This window comes from Mytilus galloprovincialis, chromosome 12, assembly GCF_965363235.1.
Source record: "Mytilus galloprovincialis chromosome 12, xbMytGall1.hap1.1, whole genome shotgun sequence".
NCBI classification, from domain to species: Eukaryota; Metazoa; Mollusca; class Bivalvia; order Mytilida; family Mytilidae; genus Mytilus; species Mytilus galloprovincialis.
The window spans coordinates 22,442,081-22,460,962 of record NC_134849.1 but is presented as its reverse complement, the minus strand read 5'-3'; the positions used below and the strand labels follow the sequence as shown (position 1 = coordinate 22,460,962).

The 18,882-nt window shown below is 30.9% G+C and overlaps 1 protein-coding gene across 2 annotated transcripts in view; it reads left to right on the top strand.

Moving 5' to 3' along the window:
• Window positions 1–18,882, top strand: part of LOC143054293 (uncharacterized) — a 63,753-nt gene that overhangs the window by 30,399 nt on the left and 14,472 nt on the right. Inside the window, exons 3-4 of one of the 2 annotated variants that reach the window (XM_076227253.1) lie at window positions 15,465–15,582; window positions 16,780–17,201. In XM_076227253.1, coding sequence (XP_076083368.1) covers window positions 15,492–15,582; window positions 16,780–17,201 — 513 coding nt within the window. In that variant the 5' untranslated portion in view covers window positions 15,465–15,491. Of the gene's footprint in view, window positions 1–15,462; window positions 15,583–16,779; window positions 17,202–18,882 lie in introns of those variants that run through there. The other variant, XM_076227254.1, reaches the window with a different exon arrangement.

Sequence of the window (18,882 nt, the reverse complement as noted above, 5' to 3'; positions counted from 1 at the left end):
TGAAATAAATAAAGTGCCGAATGCATATCTATACCACATCTTCCTATATCTCACACTCACACCACATCTTCCTATATCTATAACTTGCCTTGGGTATACTTTTTATGTCCCTATTCGTACAGGAAGTCCTGTGTTGTTATTTAGACGTACCGATCCACAATATCTGACACACATTTGCAAAACAGGTCATTTGTAATATAAGCTGGAAAATTTTCATAGTTTTAGAATAAAGCGGAGCATCGCAATTGCGTTAAAAATTAATATTTAATTTCCTACCAAAAGATATTGGTTTTTGTTTTCAATTCTTTCTCAAATTTAGATATAGAGTTGACACTGCAATGTTTTGTATCAGGTTTATTCCACTCAGGAACTATAGAAGGAATAAACGATTCAGGGAAAGCCTGCAAAATAGAACCACAATTCAAAATTTTTGTGTTTACTTTGCCTTTGTTTTATTTTGTTTCTAAGGAAATTGCTATGTAAGCTTCTTTGTTTATTTAAAGAAGCCAATTTTGAGATACAAAGTGAGAAACAAAGCTTTTGCGATTTCATTTCCTTATTTACAACACTAGAGTTTTCAGACTATCATTATACCTTGAGAGACATATGAGAGTATGTGGCGTCTGTGGGGTTCTTCAAATTCGATTACAGATTGAAGTAATATAGAAAAACTCCAAGAGGTAAATACTATATTACGTTTTTAAAAGAGAATATAAATCATAACTGTCTTCTATGAACGATAACTTTAAAACTGATGTCAATGCTTTTTGTTTTAACAATTCATCTTTATTCAACAATTGAAGATGAATACCATTTTATTGTATAATGTAATAAGCAGTGATGTAAGAAATATAATTCACAATGTGCATGGGAGAACTAAATAATTTAGTTAACTTAATCATATGACTCTAAAGCCCGTTCTGTCATTATTAAGAGACGCTAAAGAACTGGACAACTGCATGTGGAAATATAAGATTTTAAGATTTGGAAATAAATGAAATTGGTGTCACAAATGGCATGTCTGCTTGTATTTGATTTTTTTTATATAAATATATATGATGCTCTGATACACAATTATTAATGGTTGTTTTACTTCGCTTAGTTATAGCATTTAACAAATAACTCTTCGTATTCTTATTTTCGGCATCAAATAAAATTTATAATGGAATATTATTTAAAAGACAAGGAAAATGAAAAAAAATATCTACAACAAAAATAAGCAAAAGGAGATGTGGTATGGCTGTCAATGAAACACCTATCCACAAACGTTGAAATTGAAGTAGCTGTAAGAAATAAATAAGTCATATTTACAGTCTAAAAATGTGTTTAGCCGGGGCCTGAACATCAAATTACACATATCTATACTTGTAATGCATTTGTAAACAAGTTCGTACCCTAAATATGTTCCTCTCCTAAACATGTCGAGGAAAGTGTTTAACCCTATATGTATTTAACCTGACCACATGTTAAAGATAAACATGTTTGGTACTGCCTCTTATAAATAAGTGAAACATTCTCAGTAAATCACATCAGAACTTATAGATCAGACTAAAACCTCACTTAAACTGAATATATTTGTTTTTGTAGAACAGGAGTTTAGTATCCCATAAAACATAAATCATTATATAGAGACCTAGGCAGCAAAGATAGTCATTAGAATCTTTTTGCATTTGCCTGTGTTCTATCCTTTTAAAAACCTTGCGGTGAGGCATGGTTTCTGACATCAGAAAAAAAAGTGAAGTATAGGCCACTGGACGTTAAGCAACCAAGTATTAAACCTCACCTTTCCGTGAAGTGTTTACAATTATTTGTATTTTTAAAATAAAAATAAAAAAGGATAAACATTTCCAAAAACTGAAAATATTTGAGAAGACGCTATTACCTGACAGAATAAACACGGCAGAAACAAACAAACGAAAAAAAACCAAGAGAACAATTTGAAATACCATATACATGTTAAAATCGGTATATACAAGCGGATTATAAACGGGACAGGGTTGAGCGAACATGAATTTCTACTGATTACACTAAAGGTGGCAATCAACCGATTGAAGCACGTGTCGAGAAAATATTAGATAACTTTCTAATTAAAAATGACATAATTATAAAATTTGATTTTATGATTTTTTACAAAGTCTTTTTCTAGATGCCATATCCGTTGTGATAGTATCTTTCCATCAGGTCATTAGTGTACAATTTTGTTCTTAGTGCACTAAGGAGGTCCTTTGTAGTATTTCTACGAATCCCATGATTTACATGTATGCTGAGGGAAAAGTCGCACATGTTTTTATAAGTAGGACGAAAGTCACAAAAATGTAATCAAAGTGTACACGTTGGGAAAAAGTCTGTGAGAAAGGTTTAAATAATTTTATTTAACATCTTCATATTGTTTTCTGCGAAATCATAACTTTGCTAGCCGTTAAGACGGAACGATATTCCATACCGCAGATACCATTTAATGATAGACTTTGTAAATTTTGTAGTTCGAACTTTGTGAAAAACGAAATACATGTTTTAATGGTCTGTCTTTTATATACAGACTTCCGATATGAACTTTTTAAAACATCACGTGAACATATTAACTTTGACAGAATGAACACAGAGAAAAGATGTATTGCTCATATGAACTGTAAATACAAACAAAAGTTTTTACAATAAATAGTTTTTTTATTAGAAGAAAAAAGTTTTTATGAAATTATGATTTACAAACAATATATCTTCAGTATTATTTTTGTCTTTCTTTGTGCATATTTGTTTCTTACATAAAGGTTACTGTGATGTGTTTCAAATAAAATCCCAAGTTTATATACCTTTATTTTCTTTTGCAAAGATAATTTCAATTGACAATTTTATTATAATATCCATCATCAGAATATTAGCATTTTAATAAAGATTTTATTCGTTTATTTTGTTACTTTTATCAGGGACATATAATACATATATGTATTATATGTCTCTGCTTATATCAAATGTGGATATTATTTTAAACATCAAAGATTTACTAAACAAATCCTGGATTTCATTGATAAAGATGTGTGTGTAACTATACAAATCCTTGTTGTAACTAATTCATAATTGTATATATTTTAATTGATTTTATTGTAAATTTAGTGTCTCGTAATTTTATGAAGGCTGGCTATCGATCTTTGTTTTAACTGTAAGACCAATGTGCGACACTATAATGATATAATCATTATATTCATCTTTTATATTTAATCTCAATTACCAGATTAAAATTTCACACCTAATTGAACATTGCAGATGTACGTTGACCACTATGTGTATATACCAAGAAACTGCTAGGTGTGAAAATAAGATGTGTCAATTGTATGAGGACCTGTACGGGGGTCCTTAATTCTATAATTGTTCAGTCTTTTTCTGTGTTCTTTATATAAGCACTTCGTCATTCTCTATTCCTTATCTTTTTCTCTATGTTTCTGTAGTCATTATTTATTTTCCTTTATTCGGCACTTTTAACCCATTATTCACTATTCATCGACCCCATCCTGACCCTCTTTTTTAATGAACCGTTAGCAAATACGAGCATACATCACAGTCCACGACATTATAAACTAGTAAGGCACACATACTGCTGGTGATCAACCTTTGATTTATAAACTAGAATAAATATACTAAAAAAATTTAAAGATAATATATATTTTTTACAATTTCGTTCGTCCGTTTTTTATCGACAAATGGTTCAGGTTTTTTTTTCGCAGTTTTAAGTAACGTTATAATATATATATTTTATAGAATAGCTTAAAAGCAGATACATATCTTTATTTCGTGTCAAACCATTTCTTGGAACTTGTGAAGCTTTTTATGATAAATGGAATATTTTTTTTCCCGATTGACCTATTGATATCCATAATTTGTTTTATAAACCAATTGAAATACCAAACACATGACGAAAAAACAGTCGCCGAAAAAACATATTCATAGTCAAACTGTTTGTACACACGTGCGTGATTAGCGGTCCATGGTTGAATGATCATGAATTTCAATCGATTACACAGACTGCAATCAATATTGAACGTGGCATGTGTCGATAAAACATTAAATTTTGTAATTCTTAAAGATGTTATTAATATAAAATACTGAATTATTTATTTTGAAATAGTTTACTTCTATAATTCATTCCCTAATGCCAATTATATCATATCGTCTGGTCCCTTGTACTTGCATCACTTTTTATTAAAATTGTCATAAGAATCTTTCGACAATTTCGATCACACAGATGAAGCTTTAAAAAGTTGAAAAATATTTTCACGAGTCCAACAGTTGACGTGCTTTCTTTATCATGTTTAAGCATGCGAAAATGTATTCTTAAAAAATCTAAGAGACACAGAAAACGTAATACTACTAGTATACGAAATCATTCAATTTTGCATAAAGATGATAACTCTAACTTTAAAAAAAAAACGTTCAGAAATATGAAAAGGAAAAGATGGACTTCTTTCTTGACCAAAATACAAAACTAGTAAACGGTGAATGTATATGTACTACTGTAGACTTTGTTATGATGACCTTTAACTTAATAAATATTTATTTTTTTATTATTTCAATTAACAGGTATACCTTAATTAAATTTTTTCCGGAATAGTAATTTCTTTTTCTGGAAAAGTAATACCAATTTGCGGAAACGTAAAAACGCCGCTACTTATTTCGGAAAAGTAATGCACGAAAATGCGGAAACGTGAAATTGGACTTTTGGAAAAAAAAATAACTACTAAAGGACATGTTAGCGCCGACATGAGTTGTAAGAAAAGATTTCCAAAACAACCATATCATTAAGAAGGAATGTTTGTTTACATGCTATACTCTCGTACTAGTATTACAGGGTTCTTGTGGCGTTCACCTTAGACACACATCTTTTTAACGATGTTTAACAAGAAAATCCCTATTTAGCGGACAACCAATTTTTTTTCTTTCTGTTATTGAATATCGAGAAAGAAAATAAATCCCGAAATTAATTTGGAACTTATATACTCAATAGTTTCCCATCAAAATATTCACAATTAGTGTTCGTCCAGTGGCATACATAACAATCTTATTTCTATATGCAATCAACAATGAGCAAAACCCTAACCTTGTAGTCATTTATAAAAGACCCGAAATGATAAATGTAAAAACAATTCAAACGAGAAAACTAACGGCCTGATTTATGTACAAAATGTGAAAATTCCTTGATAACCTGAATTTTTTCTTAATTATTTGCCTACAATATATAAGTCACTGTTTAAGAAAAATAAAAAATAAAATTCTGGGACTATTATATTAACGTTAGTATAATAGTCCAAGAATTAAAGTGTTGATAAAATAAGAGCCTCACATTTGAAAGTTTTAAAACATTTCGAAGATAAAAAAGTAAAAAATATACAAAACAGACTTTTTCGTTCATTTTGTAACATGAATGAGGCAGTTAGTTTTCTCGACTGAATTGTTTTACATTGTCATTTCGGGGCCTTGTAAAACAGACTATGCGGTATGGACTTTGCTCATTGTTGAAGGCCGTACAGTGACCTATAGTTGTTTATTTTTGTGACAATTTGGTCTCTTGTGAAATGTGGTCTCATTGGCAATCATACCACATCTTTTTTATATATTTAAATCATTTTACAAGACATCAAATTGTTATTTTGTGTTACTGTTGCAGACAATTCTTTTCAAATATTAAAAATTATTTTAATTAAATGGAATTTTGCATTTGCACCCGCTTGAAAAAAATAAAAACATATAAAGAAGCAACATCGAAATTCTCTGTACTTTAAGCGGCATTTTCACATGAGTAAAATATAAGGTCAACGTTTGAAACTTTTTCAGTCTTGTTCCGTCTTGTTCCATAACTTTCAGTCTTGTTCCGTCTTGTTCCGTATTTTTCAGTCTTGTTCCGTAACTTTCTACCCAGTCGTATAAACGAATCGTCGACAAGTGCGTACATTTTTTGGAACAACGTCAAAATCGTTGTTTTATTAGGAACGTCGTGTAACGCTATAAGTGTTCCGTGGCACCAATACCGTGCGTAACGTCAATATAAATCTGTGATTTTACTATGTCCACAACTTCGATGAACCAAAGCAAGTTAAACATCGACCTGTATCTAAATCAAATTGGTTCTCTTCTTCTTCTTCGTCTTCTTCTTTTGGTATACAATAGTCTATCGACATTCGATGATTACATACTGTTGGCATACGTGGACTAGTCTATTTACAAAACTTTTACCCCAATTTATTCAAAATATATGTTTTTTTCTTATGTTTAATGTATACATGTATATATTTTAAATTGCGCTATATAGTTCCGTAACTTTCTACCCAGTCGTATAGACGAATCATCGACAAGTGCGTACATTTTTTTAAATCAATATTTCTGGTATGTTCCCATCTGTCCTTCACTATTCACATCGAGTGTATATTACATTTTCCCAAAGTCAACCTTGGAAAAAATATTTAAATAGATTGTAATTTCATCAAATCTTATTTTTTGGGTATTATTTATATTTTTATTTTACACCAGAAATGTTATTTATAAACAAGCGTATGAGTTTAGTTATGACAAGTAAGACAGAGTTGTATATTATACATCTGATAGTTCAAAAGTTATCGGCCGTGTACACTGAATATTACCGGCAGAAGTGAACCGATGCATGAACTTGCAAGTCCGACAGGAAATCGCTTGAATACCTGGAAGTGTCACCTCACACCCCTTACAATACCTTTGGAAGTAATACCTTAAGCCATGCTGGTGATCAGATGAGGGAAGATCAGAATTTATTTGAAAAAAGTTTATTACTTTAAAGAATTATGAACAAATTATATTTTCGAAAACAATTTTCACGGAACACTTATTCATGATTTCAACTTTGACTCTTTACTTAATTCCAATATTAACAGTTTAAAAACAACAGACCATGGTAATTTAAAAAAATGCAAAAATTTTCCGTATAAAGTTAGTTAGTCGAATAAAACAACAGTACGATTGACAAGATATCGACACGCAATTACGACTACATCCTTATTCTTTCAAAAAGAGATTCCCAGGCAACCTCAGAATATAAAGTTTCAGGTTTTGTAAATGTTAGTAGACCTGTTACTATTCTTGCGGCCTCTAATTTGCAAATTTTCTAATTTCCAAGGATCCGTGTTGAAGGCTGTTCTTTGACCTATTCAATTTTTAAATAAAATATGTTTAAACTAAACGCAGCCTTGGCTATAAAAAGCCTCAAATGTTGAAGGCTATTCTTTGACCTATTAAATTTTTAATAGTCTTCAACTTTCAACAAAATTCCGCGTAAGGGACCACAACTTGGAAATGGAGATAGGTTTTTATAAAAAAAAAATCAAAGAGAACACAGAGTGTGTAAAGTTTAAAATTTTTGATGGATACGAACATTTTTCTCCATTGCCAAATCAACTGTAATATTAGCACTCATACCACTAATTATATTTATATCTATTTTCAGCATAGAATATCTCAGTTTGTTATTGTCGACATTTCTATTACATTTTCTTGATAAAACTTTTTAATACATGTACATGTATAAACATTTTAACAAGCTCACCATATTCTAATTTAAGAGTTGGCGCCCATCAAAGCCATGCACACGAAAATATTTATAGGAAGAGAAATAAAACAAAAGCAAAATGATTTGTCCTTTTAATCTCTGAAATTATCAGCAATAATGATTTTTTTTTTTTAAAGTTTTAGTTACGAATGATATTCTGGGTGTGTGCACTAAGGACTGATAACATGCCACTAAGAACTAGATGGAGAGCTGTTACATGCAATTTCTTTTCATATTACGGTAGAAATTGATATTTAATGCATAAATTTCAAATTTTATAGAAAAATAATAATAAATTAAGGAGATATTCAACATTATTTAGACACGTGCCTGTTTTTCTTTGATATGCCGAAAATCCATGAACCGCTTGACACGTGTCAAATTACATATTAATTGATTACACGGGAATCCTTTTGGTAAAGTTGGATACTAATAAATGAATTGTTGTTGAAATTTTATTAAGAATTTAATAATCTGAATGAAGAAGTATTTTCTCAAGTGTATATTTCTTGTAAATAATAAATTTGTCACCAGAGAAATATATCTAATGTCGGATTTTTATTTGATGTTCATATTAATAAGTGACTGAAATACAATTTTTTATAGATATTTAATTCACATTTATATATATTTTTTTTAAAGTACGTGTTGAAGTTTGGATAACCGGCAGATGCTTGTTGCGTTTTCATAAAATTCATCTTGTTATTGGGCTGTGATAAGCCCGGTAGTACCGAAAAATTAATCTAATATTTCGTAGCGTTCTTTGTCTCTTGAACCAATTTTATTTTTCAGGTGGTCGGACACATTATCTATAATGTGTTTTGTACCCGTATCTCTATTCTGTTTATTTTTTTCTTGCAAGCGTGCTTTAATGTGGTGACAGGCGACGACGGACATGCGTTTGAACAATAGACTGGTTTGGAGCTGGAACACTTTAGTTTGTTTCTTATGGTGCACTGTTCAAAATTTATTTTCATATATGTAGACATTTTAAGAAATGTATAACTGGACAAAACGAAACCAATAAGATAATGCATTTTTACTACATGCAACACACTAAGTTCATATATGACCCGTTTGAGTAATATATTTCGGGCCTTCAACAGTGAGTAAAGCGCATAGCACATAGTCATTATTTCATAAATTATTTCGTACGCTATGTTAAGCAGACAATTTGTTAAAAACAATACAAATCGGATTTCCTTCTGACATACTTGCCACAGGCATTTGTCTCAAAAAAAAAAATTCCTATATACCTTTTCTGAGACAAGTGCCTGTGATACTTGTTCTTCTTTAAGAAAAGTAGATTTAAAGAAATTATAGTTGAAAATATTTCTGTCGGCTTTTTCTTTTTTTTCGCGTGATATATTTAGGTTTAAATATTCTGATTATATTGCATTACAAAAAATAATGATTTACACATCATGTGGTAAAGGCATATTTTCAAGGCATTCATACGAAGCATTCTCTTTCTCTGTCAGAATTATATCTTTAGCTCTAAATTTACACATACTGAAAAAAAATTCGTGAATACTGTACTAAAAAATGTGGAACATTTTTAAAACATTTGTCTCTTTTATATATTTGAAAATGAAACTTAATCTGACTTAAAATCGGGAAATGATTTTTTTAACTTCGTTTACTTTTAGAAGAATAATAAAGTGTCGAAATATACAAACAAATAAGTACCGTATGAAGCCTTTGTAAACAAATATCAAGCTGGTTGAAATCTAGTGGTTTGGATAAACCCCAAGAACGACACATAATTTTCTCTCTCTCAATTCCATCGTATTGTTTTAGTGAAACCATTTGTATATATACACGCATCTTTGTCGAAATTAAAATAAAAACAAAACACTTATCAATATATATATTTATTTTGTCTTCATATCTCTTACATAACAAGCTGACCACACTCTAACTTATTAGTCATTTAGTAGGAGCACATCAAAGTCGTGCACCTGTGGCAAATAACTTTGTCGGGAAAGAAGTAAAACAAAAACAAAATTATTTGTTCTGTTATCATTTTTCATAAGAACAACACATTTAATTATAAATATTAAGCATACATTTTTTTAGATACAATTGTTTATTACCTAAAATAAAAAGATTATGATTGTTTAATGCATTTGGCACGTGTCAAACGGTTCATCGATTTTCGGCATATCAAAGAAAAACGGGCACGTGCCTAAATAATGTTGAATATCTTGTTTATTTATGATTATTTTTCTATAAAATTTGAAATTTATGCATGAAATATTAATCTCTAACATAATATGTAAAAATAATACACACAACAGCACTCCTTCTAGTCCTTAGTGGCATTGTATAGTCCTTAGTGCACTAAGGAGTCATTAGCAGTGTTTAGACGTACCGTGATATTCTAGCCTAACGTGTTGATGTGTCTGTTGTCAGAGATGCACATAGACCTAGGTGAACAATACTGTCTTTAGTTACATCTAGTGTTTAGTTCCATAAAATTTCAGTTATTATCAAATTTTGTTGAAGAATTTATTGGTGAAAGTTAATGTAAATGTTCAGTTGCAAATACTACATGCATATTGAGGACACAATAGAAGAAGTATGGTTACTGGCAAATCTATCCAGGCATCTCCACAATAAAAATATCTTCACGGAAAGCAAGCTATACTAAATAAAAAAATAAAAAACACTTATGTACGATTTTCAAAGTTGTTTAAGTAATTGTAGTGTATTGGATATACCCGTTGGACGCATGTTTCTGTCTTGTCATTACTTTCAATGAAAAGCTGGTGGTATTCTTAGCCCCAACACCATGTGTTGTTTTAAAATTGCTTCTGATTTTATTCACAGTTTTTGTTCAGATGGTGTCACAGTCATGTCTCAGTACCCAACAAGTCGATTGAGTACAGGAACCCTGATGAGTTCAAAATGATGAGTCCTCTATGCAGAAAGAAAATTCCGCACATAGAGGCGGGCCTATTTTGGTCACTAAACAATAATGAATAATAGTTCAGAGAAATGGTTGCTACACTAAACACTAAAATGCACTTTTGAACTTAAATTGAAAAAAAGCACATGAGATTAACAAAGGATAAAGGTTTCTGCTTTGAGACAGGCGATGGATGTATACTCATGACTTTTGATATCTCAACCGGCCCCTATTCCTTTAGCAAATGAGGAATAAACAATCACAATGCATTAAACAAGAGAAAACTCGATTTAAAAGAAGCCAGAGTCAAATGTAGAAATAGGTAACAGAAGAAACTACGCAAATGGCAATAATAAACATAAAATAACAAACGGACCAGTAGCAGTAACTCAATGCAAGCTCCATGTTTGAAGTACACTTATCGGTAATTTGTGTCATTGGTAGAAAAATTAACAATTCTTAAACAATAATATCTGGGAATATTTGATCTGCTCCAATAAAATAATATCCTTACCTACTACAAAAACATATAAAACTATTCTCTGTTCTTTGGTTGAGTTCACAAATAGATTTTTCTCTAAGATATTTCATTCTCCCATAGGATATTTGTTTCTCCTATAGGATATTTATTTCTCCTATAGGATATTTCTTTCTCCCATAGGATTTTTTTCTCTCTTATGAGTTGCTTTGATCTCCCATAGGATTTTTAATCTCCCTTAGGATTTTTAATCTCCCTTAGGATTTATTTATTACCCTTAGGATTTATGTATTACCCTTAGGATTCTTTTTTATCCCACAGGATATTTTTTCTGTTATGAAATCCCTTAGGATATTTATTAATCCTATCGGATATTTTTAATCCCATGGGATTATTTTATTAGACTAATATCCTGTAGGATAAAAAATATCCTATAGGAAATGCTTTTATTTTTCCTAAGGGATTTTTTTAATCCTAAGGGCGAAACTATATCCTATAGGATATTTTTATTCTCCTAAGGGATTATAAATCCCTTAGGATTTAAATATCCTGTAGGATATAAAAAATATCCTATGGGATTATGACTTTATCCTATAGGATTTCTCAAAATCCTGTAGGATTTTTAAAAATCCTATGGGAGAAAAAAATATCCTACAGGATTTTGTCACTATTTTCACTCCAGTTGCCGAACCGGGCGAGCCACACCAATTTTTTTTTTGTATTGTGTTATTTATCCCCAGAGGTACATTATTGCCAAATTTGATGATTCTACGACAAAAAAAAGTGTGGTTCCAATTTGCACTTATGAGAAGTGCAAATTAATCCAAGAACATGTTTAAAGAAAAAACTTGATTTATGACCAAGTGTCAAAATGGTGAAAAAAATTATTGGAGAACAAACCAATAAGAGTTTAATTAAAATGGTCAATTTTCGGTTATTCAATTGTGAAAAGGTATTCATTGAAGTTTTGACAAGAATTAAACACATTTACAGTAATGCTTTTCAAAAAGAAAAAAATATTCAAGAAATGATATTTTTAATTAATCCAGAAATTTTAAATTCTACTTAATTGAAATCTCAAACAATAGGAAAATATATATTGTATGTGAAAAAAGTAATGCAATGTAATGCAATGTAATGCAATGTAATGCAATGTAATGCAATGTAATGCAATGTAATGCAATGTAATGCAATGTAATGCAATGTAATACAATGTAATGCAATGTAATGCAATGTAATGCATTTTAAGCATGAAATTACACAACTTTTTCTCAAGTAATGCATTCAATTACAAGTACATATAATACAAATATTGCTGCATTACACATGACATGCAATTACTTAGAAAAATTTAATGCATTACCTTGCATTACATTTCCAAAATTCAATTTCCCCATGCCTGGTTGGCATATTTCTTTGTTTTTAAATAGTGATTAAATTATAACACAATGTTGACTGCTGGGTTCCTATTTTTGAAATTTGTACCTATTATGTTTGGGTTTTTAGTTCAACATTTTTTTGCGACTGTCATTCGAGTAAAAGGTTAAGCTAGCTATAAAAGCAAGTGTACTCTGCCATTTTATAATAAGGAAATACCTGTACCCAGTCAGGAAAATGACAGATGGTTTCAATTCGTTTAAGCATTTGATTTTGCCCTTTGATAAGGGACTATCCGTTTTGCATTTTCCTTGGGGTTTTGTTATCATCTTACTGTTTTTGTAAGAAAAATGTTTGCAGAAATATAAAAAAATAACATATAACAAAGTAAATGCGCCATGAAAGCATAGAGCGTAAACTCACCAATGTGCACAATTTCCTTTTTTTTTAAATTGAAATGCGATTATTTAAAGGATCAGTTGGAACAGTTTCTCACAATAGTTGCTTTAGAAGCTACTGAACAAGCATCGAATATAGAAGAATTTCTCGTAATTAACCCTCTCAAGTTACGAAACATATTATATTATTAATATTAGTTTCCAAGGAGAAAAAGACACTCAAAAAGTTGATTAAAAACGATAATTGTTTAACAAATGACAAATAATGACGTGATGTTAAGACAATGATTAATGTACCCTTTAACAGGCTGACCTGCAGATAACATAAACTAACAACATAAAATCGATTGAACATCTAGTCGAAACCAAAATTCAAAGAATAACAAGTCGTATTTTCCCTAAAAAAAAAGGGGGGCGAAAGATACCAGAAGGACACAAATTTAATTAGGTAGGTCATGTGAAAGGGAACGGATTGTCGTTACGATGAGGAACATATCTAATATCATCTATGAAACGGATATTCCATAACGGCCAGTCAACTTGTGATTACGTCCGTAAAATTTACGAAGAGATGATTTCAACTTCACCATTTGACACCCTTGTTGTAATAGCTACCTTAAGCATGAAAATACGGATTTTTTGTGTTATTAAAATTTACTGTTACAAAATGATAGAAATTATTATAAATTAAGGAATGTATCTCCCTCATACAAAGTTCTGATTCCTTTCACAGATTTGGCTATACTTTTTGAACCTTTTGGATTATAGCTCTTCATCTTTTATATAAGCTTTGGATTTCAAATATTTTGGCCACGAGCATCACTGAAGAGACATGTATTGTCGAAATGCGCATCTGGTGCAAGAAAATTGGTACCGTTAATTTTATTAAGAGAATCAACCCTCTTTCAGGAAATTATGGTAGGACATAAAACCCCGGGAATATACTAGCAGTTGGGATATATATAATCCGAATGCAGCAGCTGCTTGAATGTTGAAACATAGAAATGTCAAGTTCACAATTGGGAAACTGAAATCTTCTTTTTCGTCGTAAAATTTTGTTTGCAACAGACTCTCATTATCAGTTTCTAGGTGCAAGTCAAGATATGAGCAGTACTTAACTGTATATGTTTTATCCTTTATCTCTAGTTCGTTGGGATATACGCATTTAACATATTCACCATATTTTGAATGATTTAGTGAGAAAACAACCTCTTTATAGCGGAATTTAAACGGATATTGCTAACTTTTTTTCTTCCTTCCTAAAATGTTCCTGTCTGAAATCAGCCTCATTAGAATAAAGGAACAAGTCGACAAGAAGAGGAGAACAATTGGTTCCCATGGGCTTGCCGATAGTTTGTTGCAAAATACGTTCCTTAAACTTAAGAAATATGTTGCCAATCAAGAGATAAGCATCATGATAATGTAAATGTCAGAGAGAAAAATTAATCGAATCATAGCAATTGGTAGTTTTTTTAGAAACAAAGCAATTCAAACTCTTTCACTCTCTAAAATTGAAACCTTTATTTGCAAATGGTTAGGTAAAGGTATGAGAAATGATTGGTACAGACTGATCTTTGAAATTAGGAGGTATTTTCGATAGAACTGATTTATGATGTGGGATATTGCCCAAGTTGACGCCATCGAGACCTTTGTTGCCAAAAGGATGTTTAAGAAAAATATTTTTTCTTGTTTTCATCTTTTCCAATGCGGAAGGATAGCTGTAAGTTTTTGTTGGTTAAATTGAGGGTTTTTAACATTAGTTACAAAACATAAATTAAACAGAGAAGGAAGTTTTGGAAGGGGTAATGAAAAAGATTCATGTGAACGTGATGAATACTTCACGCTTTTTTTTTTATCAATGACAGCAAGTCCTTAATAGAGATATTATGCAGAGTAGATGATGTAGAATGACGATGACCATGACTGTGTCTACGTCGAATAAAGTTGAATATTCATTTCATTCATCGATCTGCCGTCTTTTATCTACTGTACTTTGTCTCAAAATCACCATCGAAGAAGAAAACCAACACTATATAATCGCTTAAGGAGGCTCGCGGGTACAAAAATTTCAATAAAAAATCAAACATTTAAGTTTTGAATTTCAAATTTTATTTATTACACTGTTAGTTATTACTTTATGATATGGTACAAAACTCAACCAAAAAAGTCGATTCAGTTTGGCCCCCAGATGACTTTTAAAATACTTATAACATTGAATATCATTGAAAATGCTCTAAATTATCTCCCTTTGGTGCAAATATGCCATTTTTTGGCATTAAATTTGAAATATCATTTATAACTCATCGGTGACCTATATTTTTTATTAATTTTTTCAAACAGGCTGTACATAAACTAAATAATTGTAAAATTTAAGCGATTTCTGTAATTAGGTTATTTTTTATTTTGATATCACCGATATGTCTCTTATTAGTTCAACAGAAAAAAAGGACATTAACAAAAATGTATGCTTCTTCCGGAGGAAGATTTTGAGCTTAAATGAACAGTGACCCCATTTTTTTATTTCATTTTTCTATTAAGTATATGATAAAGTTCATTTATAAAAAAAATATAGCCAATCTTATATTAGAAAACAATTTTGATTTAAACACGGGAGTCCTCTTATGATTATCTTACTAATCAGTCATGAAATAAATACTTTTGTGTCAATCGAATTGTATCTCAATTAGGCGAGTGACCTTTTTGTTATAAAACTGAATCAAACTGGTTTTTTTACAGAAATACTTGTGTTTTTGTTTGCTAAACATGGCTACACAAGCACCAACTCCTATACAGAGTTCAGTTTCAGCTGATTTGGAAAGAGAACTACGTGAAATACAAACTTCATCACATACAGGTAAGAATATTTCAGTCTTATTTAGATCAACAATCATAATTTGTATTATTGTTTTTATCATCAATGACACATTGAATGAATGGTCATGAAATTAAACCTTATATAAGGCTATTATAGATTATCAAGCGTTTATCAAAATGGAAGGTGTTTCATATTCAATTTCATTGAAAGACGACTGCCCTGAAATGAGTTGTGGCCTCGAGTTTGAAAGACCTTGATAATCTGTTTATTGATATTTTTCCTAATATGACGCCGTTAATATTTACAAATGACAATGGTAGATGTGCCTTTAGTTTCCAGCGTTGATTCTCTATCTCAAGTGAGAAGCATAATATGATAAAATTACCACACAAATATCTCAAAGGAAAAGTTAAACAAAAGGCGACATCTGATGACAGGATACACTTCGACTCAAATACAGTTCAAACTGTAAATTCTTACATACACTTCTTTTGTACTCTGGTTAATACCTTTTGCATACCATAACCCCTTTTTTTATTATTGAAATATGTTTACGATAATTTTGAATTATAAATAAGGAATATAAATAATCATTACTAAAATTAAAACCATTGAATAACAATTCATATTAAAAACATAACATTTTTAATTATGCTCTAAAAACACATTTACAATATCAAATAGAACATTAAGTGTTCACATATTTATTTACATATTCCTATAAATTGTATAACTCCAATATACGCGTCTGGCGTACTAAATTATACTCCTGGTACCTTTGATAACTATTTACACCACTGGTTCGATGCCACTTCTGGTGGATGTTTCTTCCCCGAGGGAATCACCAGCCCAGTAGTCAGCACTTCGGTGTTGACATGAATATCAATTATGTGGTCATTTTTATAAATTTACTGTTTACAAAACTTTGAATTTTTCGAAAAAATAAGGATTTTATTATCCCAGGACTAGATTACCTTAGCCGTCTTTGGCACAACTTTTGGGAATTTTGGATCCTCAATGATCTTCAGCTTCTTACGCGTACTTTTTTGGCTTTATAAATATTTTGATATGAGCGTCACTGATGAGTCTTATGTAGACGAAACGCGCGTCTGACGTACTAAATTATAATCCTGGTACCTTTGATAACTATATATGTACATTCATCTAAGCTATATAAATATAATATAATAGTGTAAACTAATTAATAATTATCTAATATGCAAGTTATTTCATCAGGTCAACAATTAAACTTAGATGACAACAAGAAAAGATGGCTTGTGGTTGGAATTTGTTTGCACGATATTTTATCGCCATCTTTGAGAATATATGTGGACCCCGTTGTTAAAACGCTTTACAACGCACTCAAACGCTCTGATCAGATCGACATTCAAACACAGACAAAATACCTACGAAAATATGGTGCGACAAATATCTACCTCAATTATGAGGCAATCAATAACAACAAGGCAACTCATGGTTTTCGTTCACTTCTCTATGATTACAAAGTACAGAATGCTGTTGATTTGTCAAAGTTGTTCCTTCAGACACACATGTCCCATTATACAGCGTTTGATGAAGCTTGTGATTCTTCGGCTTTGCTTGGGATGATTAACAAGATAGACAAGTTTCCTTTAATTGTTCAGACGGCTGCAAATGATGTAAGTATGTACCAAATGTCTTGCAAATCATAATGCCATATTATAAGTTCTTCCATTTTCTGTAAATATATGTTCGAAAAAAATTCATCCTAGATCCGACAGCGCAATCTTCAAACATAGGTCTGGTCTTGACGACATCCTCCAATGTAAAGATTGTTTTGGGGTCTTTTTATGTATATGAGCTTTGTGACGTCACAACTACACCATCCTCTTTCGAAAATAATTTAAATGTGTACTTAGATCAACAACAAAAGATTTATGCTGCTTAGCTCAGATTTCCGTTAAATACAAAATTGAATAAAATACCCACAGAATGGGTAAACAAGACAAAAATTCCGGGAAACCTTATAAGAAAAGAACATCTATAAAGCAACATACAAGGATATGTTTGGAGTTTTTTTTAACTACTTGCATGTTCATACAAATATAATAATTTAATATAAAATATACATGTTTCACGGACCCGTTGTTGCATGTTCGTAGAGGCCAAGTCCATGCTCAATTAATATTTAATGAGGGACAACATTCACTTATTTTGATAGGGATACTTAAAGAAAATCACCTGAGCATATTCAATAAAACTTTACTAAGTCCCTTTCTGAATAAATAACAATTTCTTCGTTTTACTTCATCCTAAAATATTAATTTGAATATATCTTTAACAGCTATGTTAAGTGTCGATACGGATTTTCAAAATTGTAAATATTCCCATGTCCTGTGTTCGCAGCCTTGGGGTTTGTCTAAGAACAATTGGCCAAATTCAATAGAAAATATGTCGGTTGTAATGTTTTTTAGTAGTAAAATACGTGGTCGGTTGAAGTTTCGTTTAGAACTATTGACATCTCTTTACTATAAAGTTCGATATTGTTTGATATAAACACTATGTAATTTTCAGCTGTTTAAATACAAAATATGCTTACAAATTCTTATTCATATCCAACAACTGCTTTTTGAAACCTTTGATTAATCCCTGTTAAACCCAATTTCTAGTTAGGTAAATAACAATATATATTCGTTACATTAAGCTTGAAACAATCGCCTCTCTGCCTATTTCTATACCTGGTACACTTTTTAGACGATGCACAGATATTGAAAGCATACGCATATCATGCAAATATTACTAGTTAGTATAATGTGTTAGTGACCTAATACGACAGAAATGGAGTCCGTAAACTTCATCTAGTGTTAAAGCGAAGCTCGAATCCCCATATGGAATTAACTGACCCCATATATATCGAATTATGTTACTAGCACACTATTTAACGACTTAAGCTCACCGACTGTCGTAATATGTGGTATTTAGAATAGTGGCCTATCAAAGTGATAAAGTTAATATAAAGAACCTTCTCCCATTGGTCTATACAAAAATAAATGCCACCAGTAATAAAAGAGAGATAAAAGATACTAGAGGTACAGTCAAAATCATCAATTGAAAATAAACTGACAACGCCATGGCTAAAAATGAAAAGGACTAACAGACAAACAATAGTACACATGACACAACATAGAAAACTAAAGAATAAGCAACACGAACTCCACCAAAGGGTGGGTACATCCTGCTCCACATGTGGCACCCGTCCTGTTGCTCATGTTATAACCAATTCGTTAAATAGTATAATTCGGTAGGTCACATTCATGAAAGGGAAGGGGATTGTTGTTACGACGTAAGGAATATATCAGA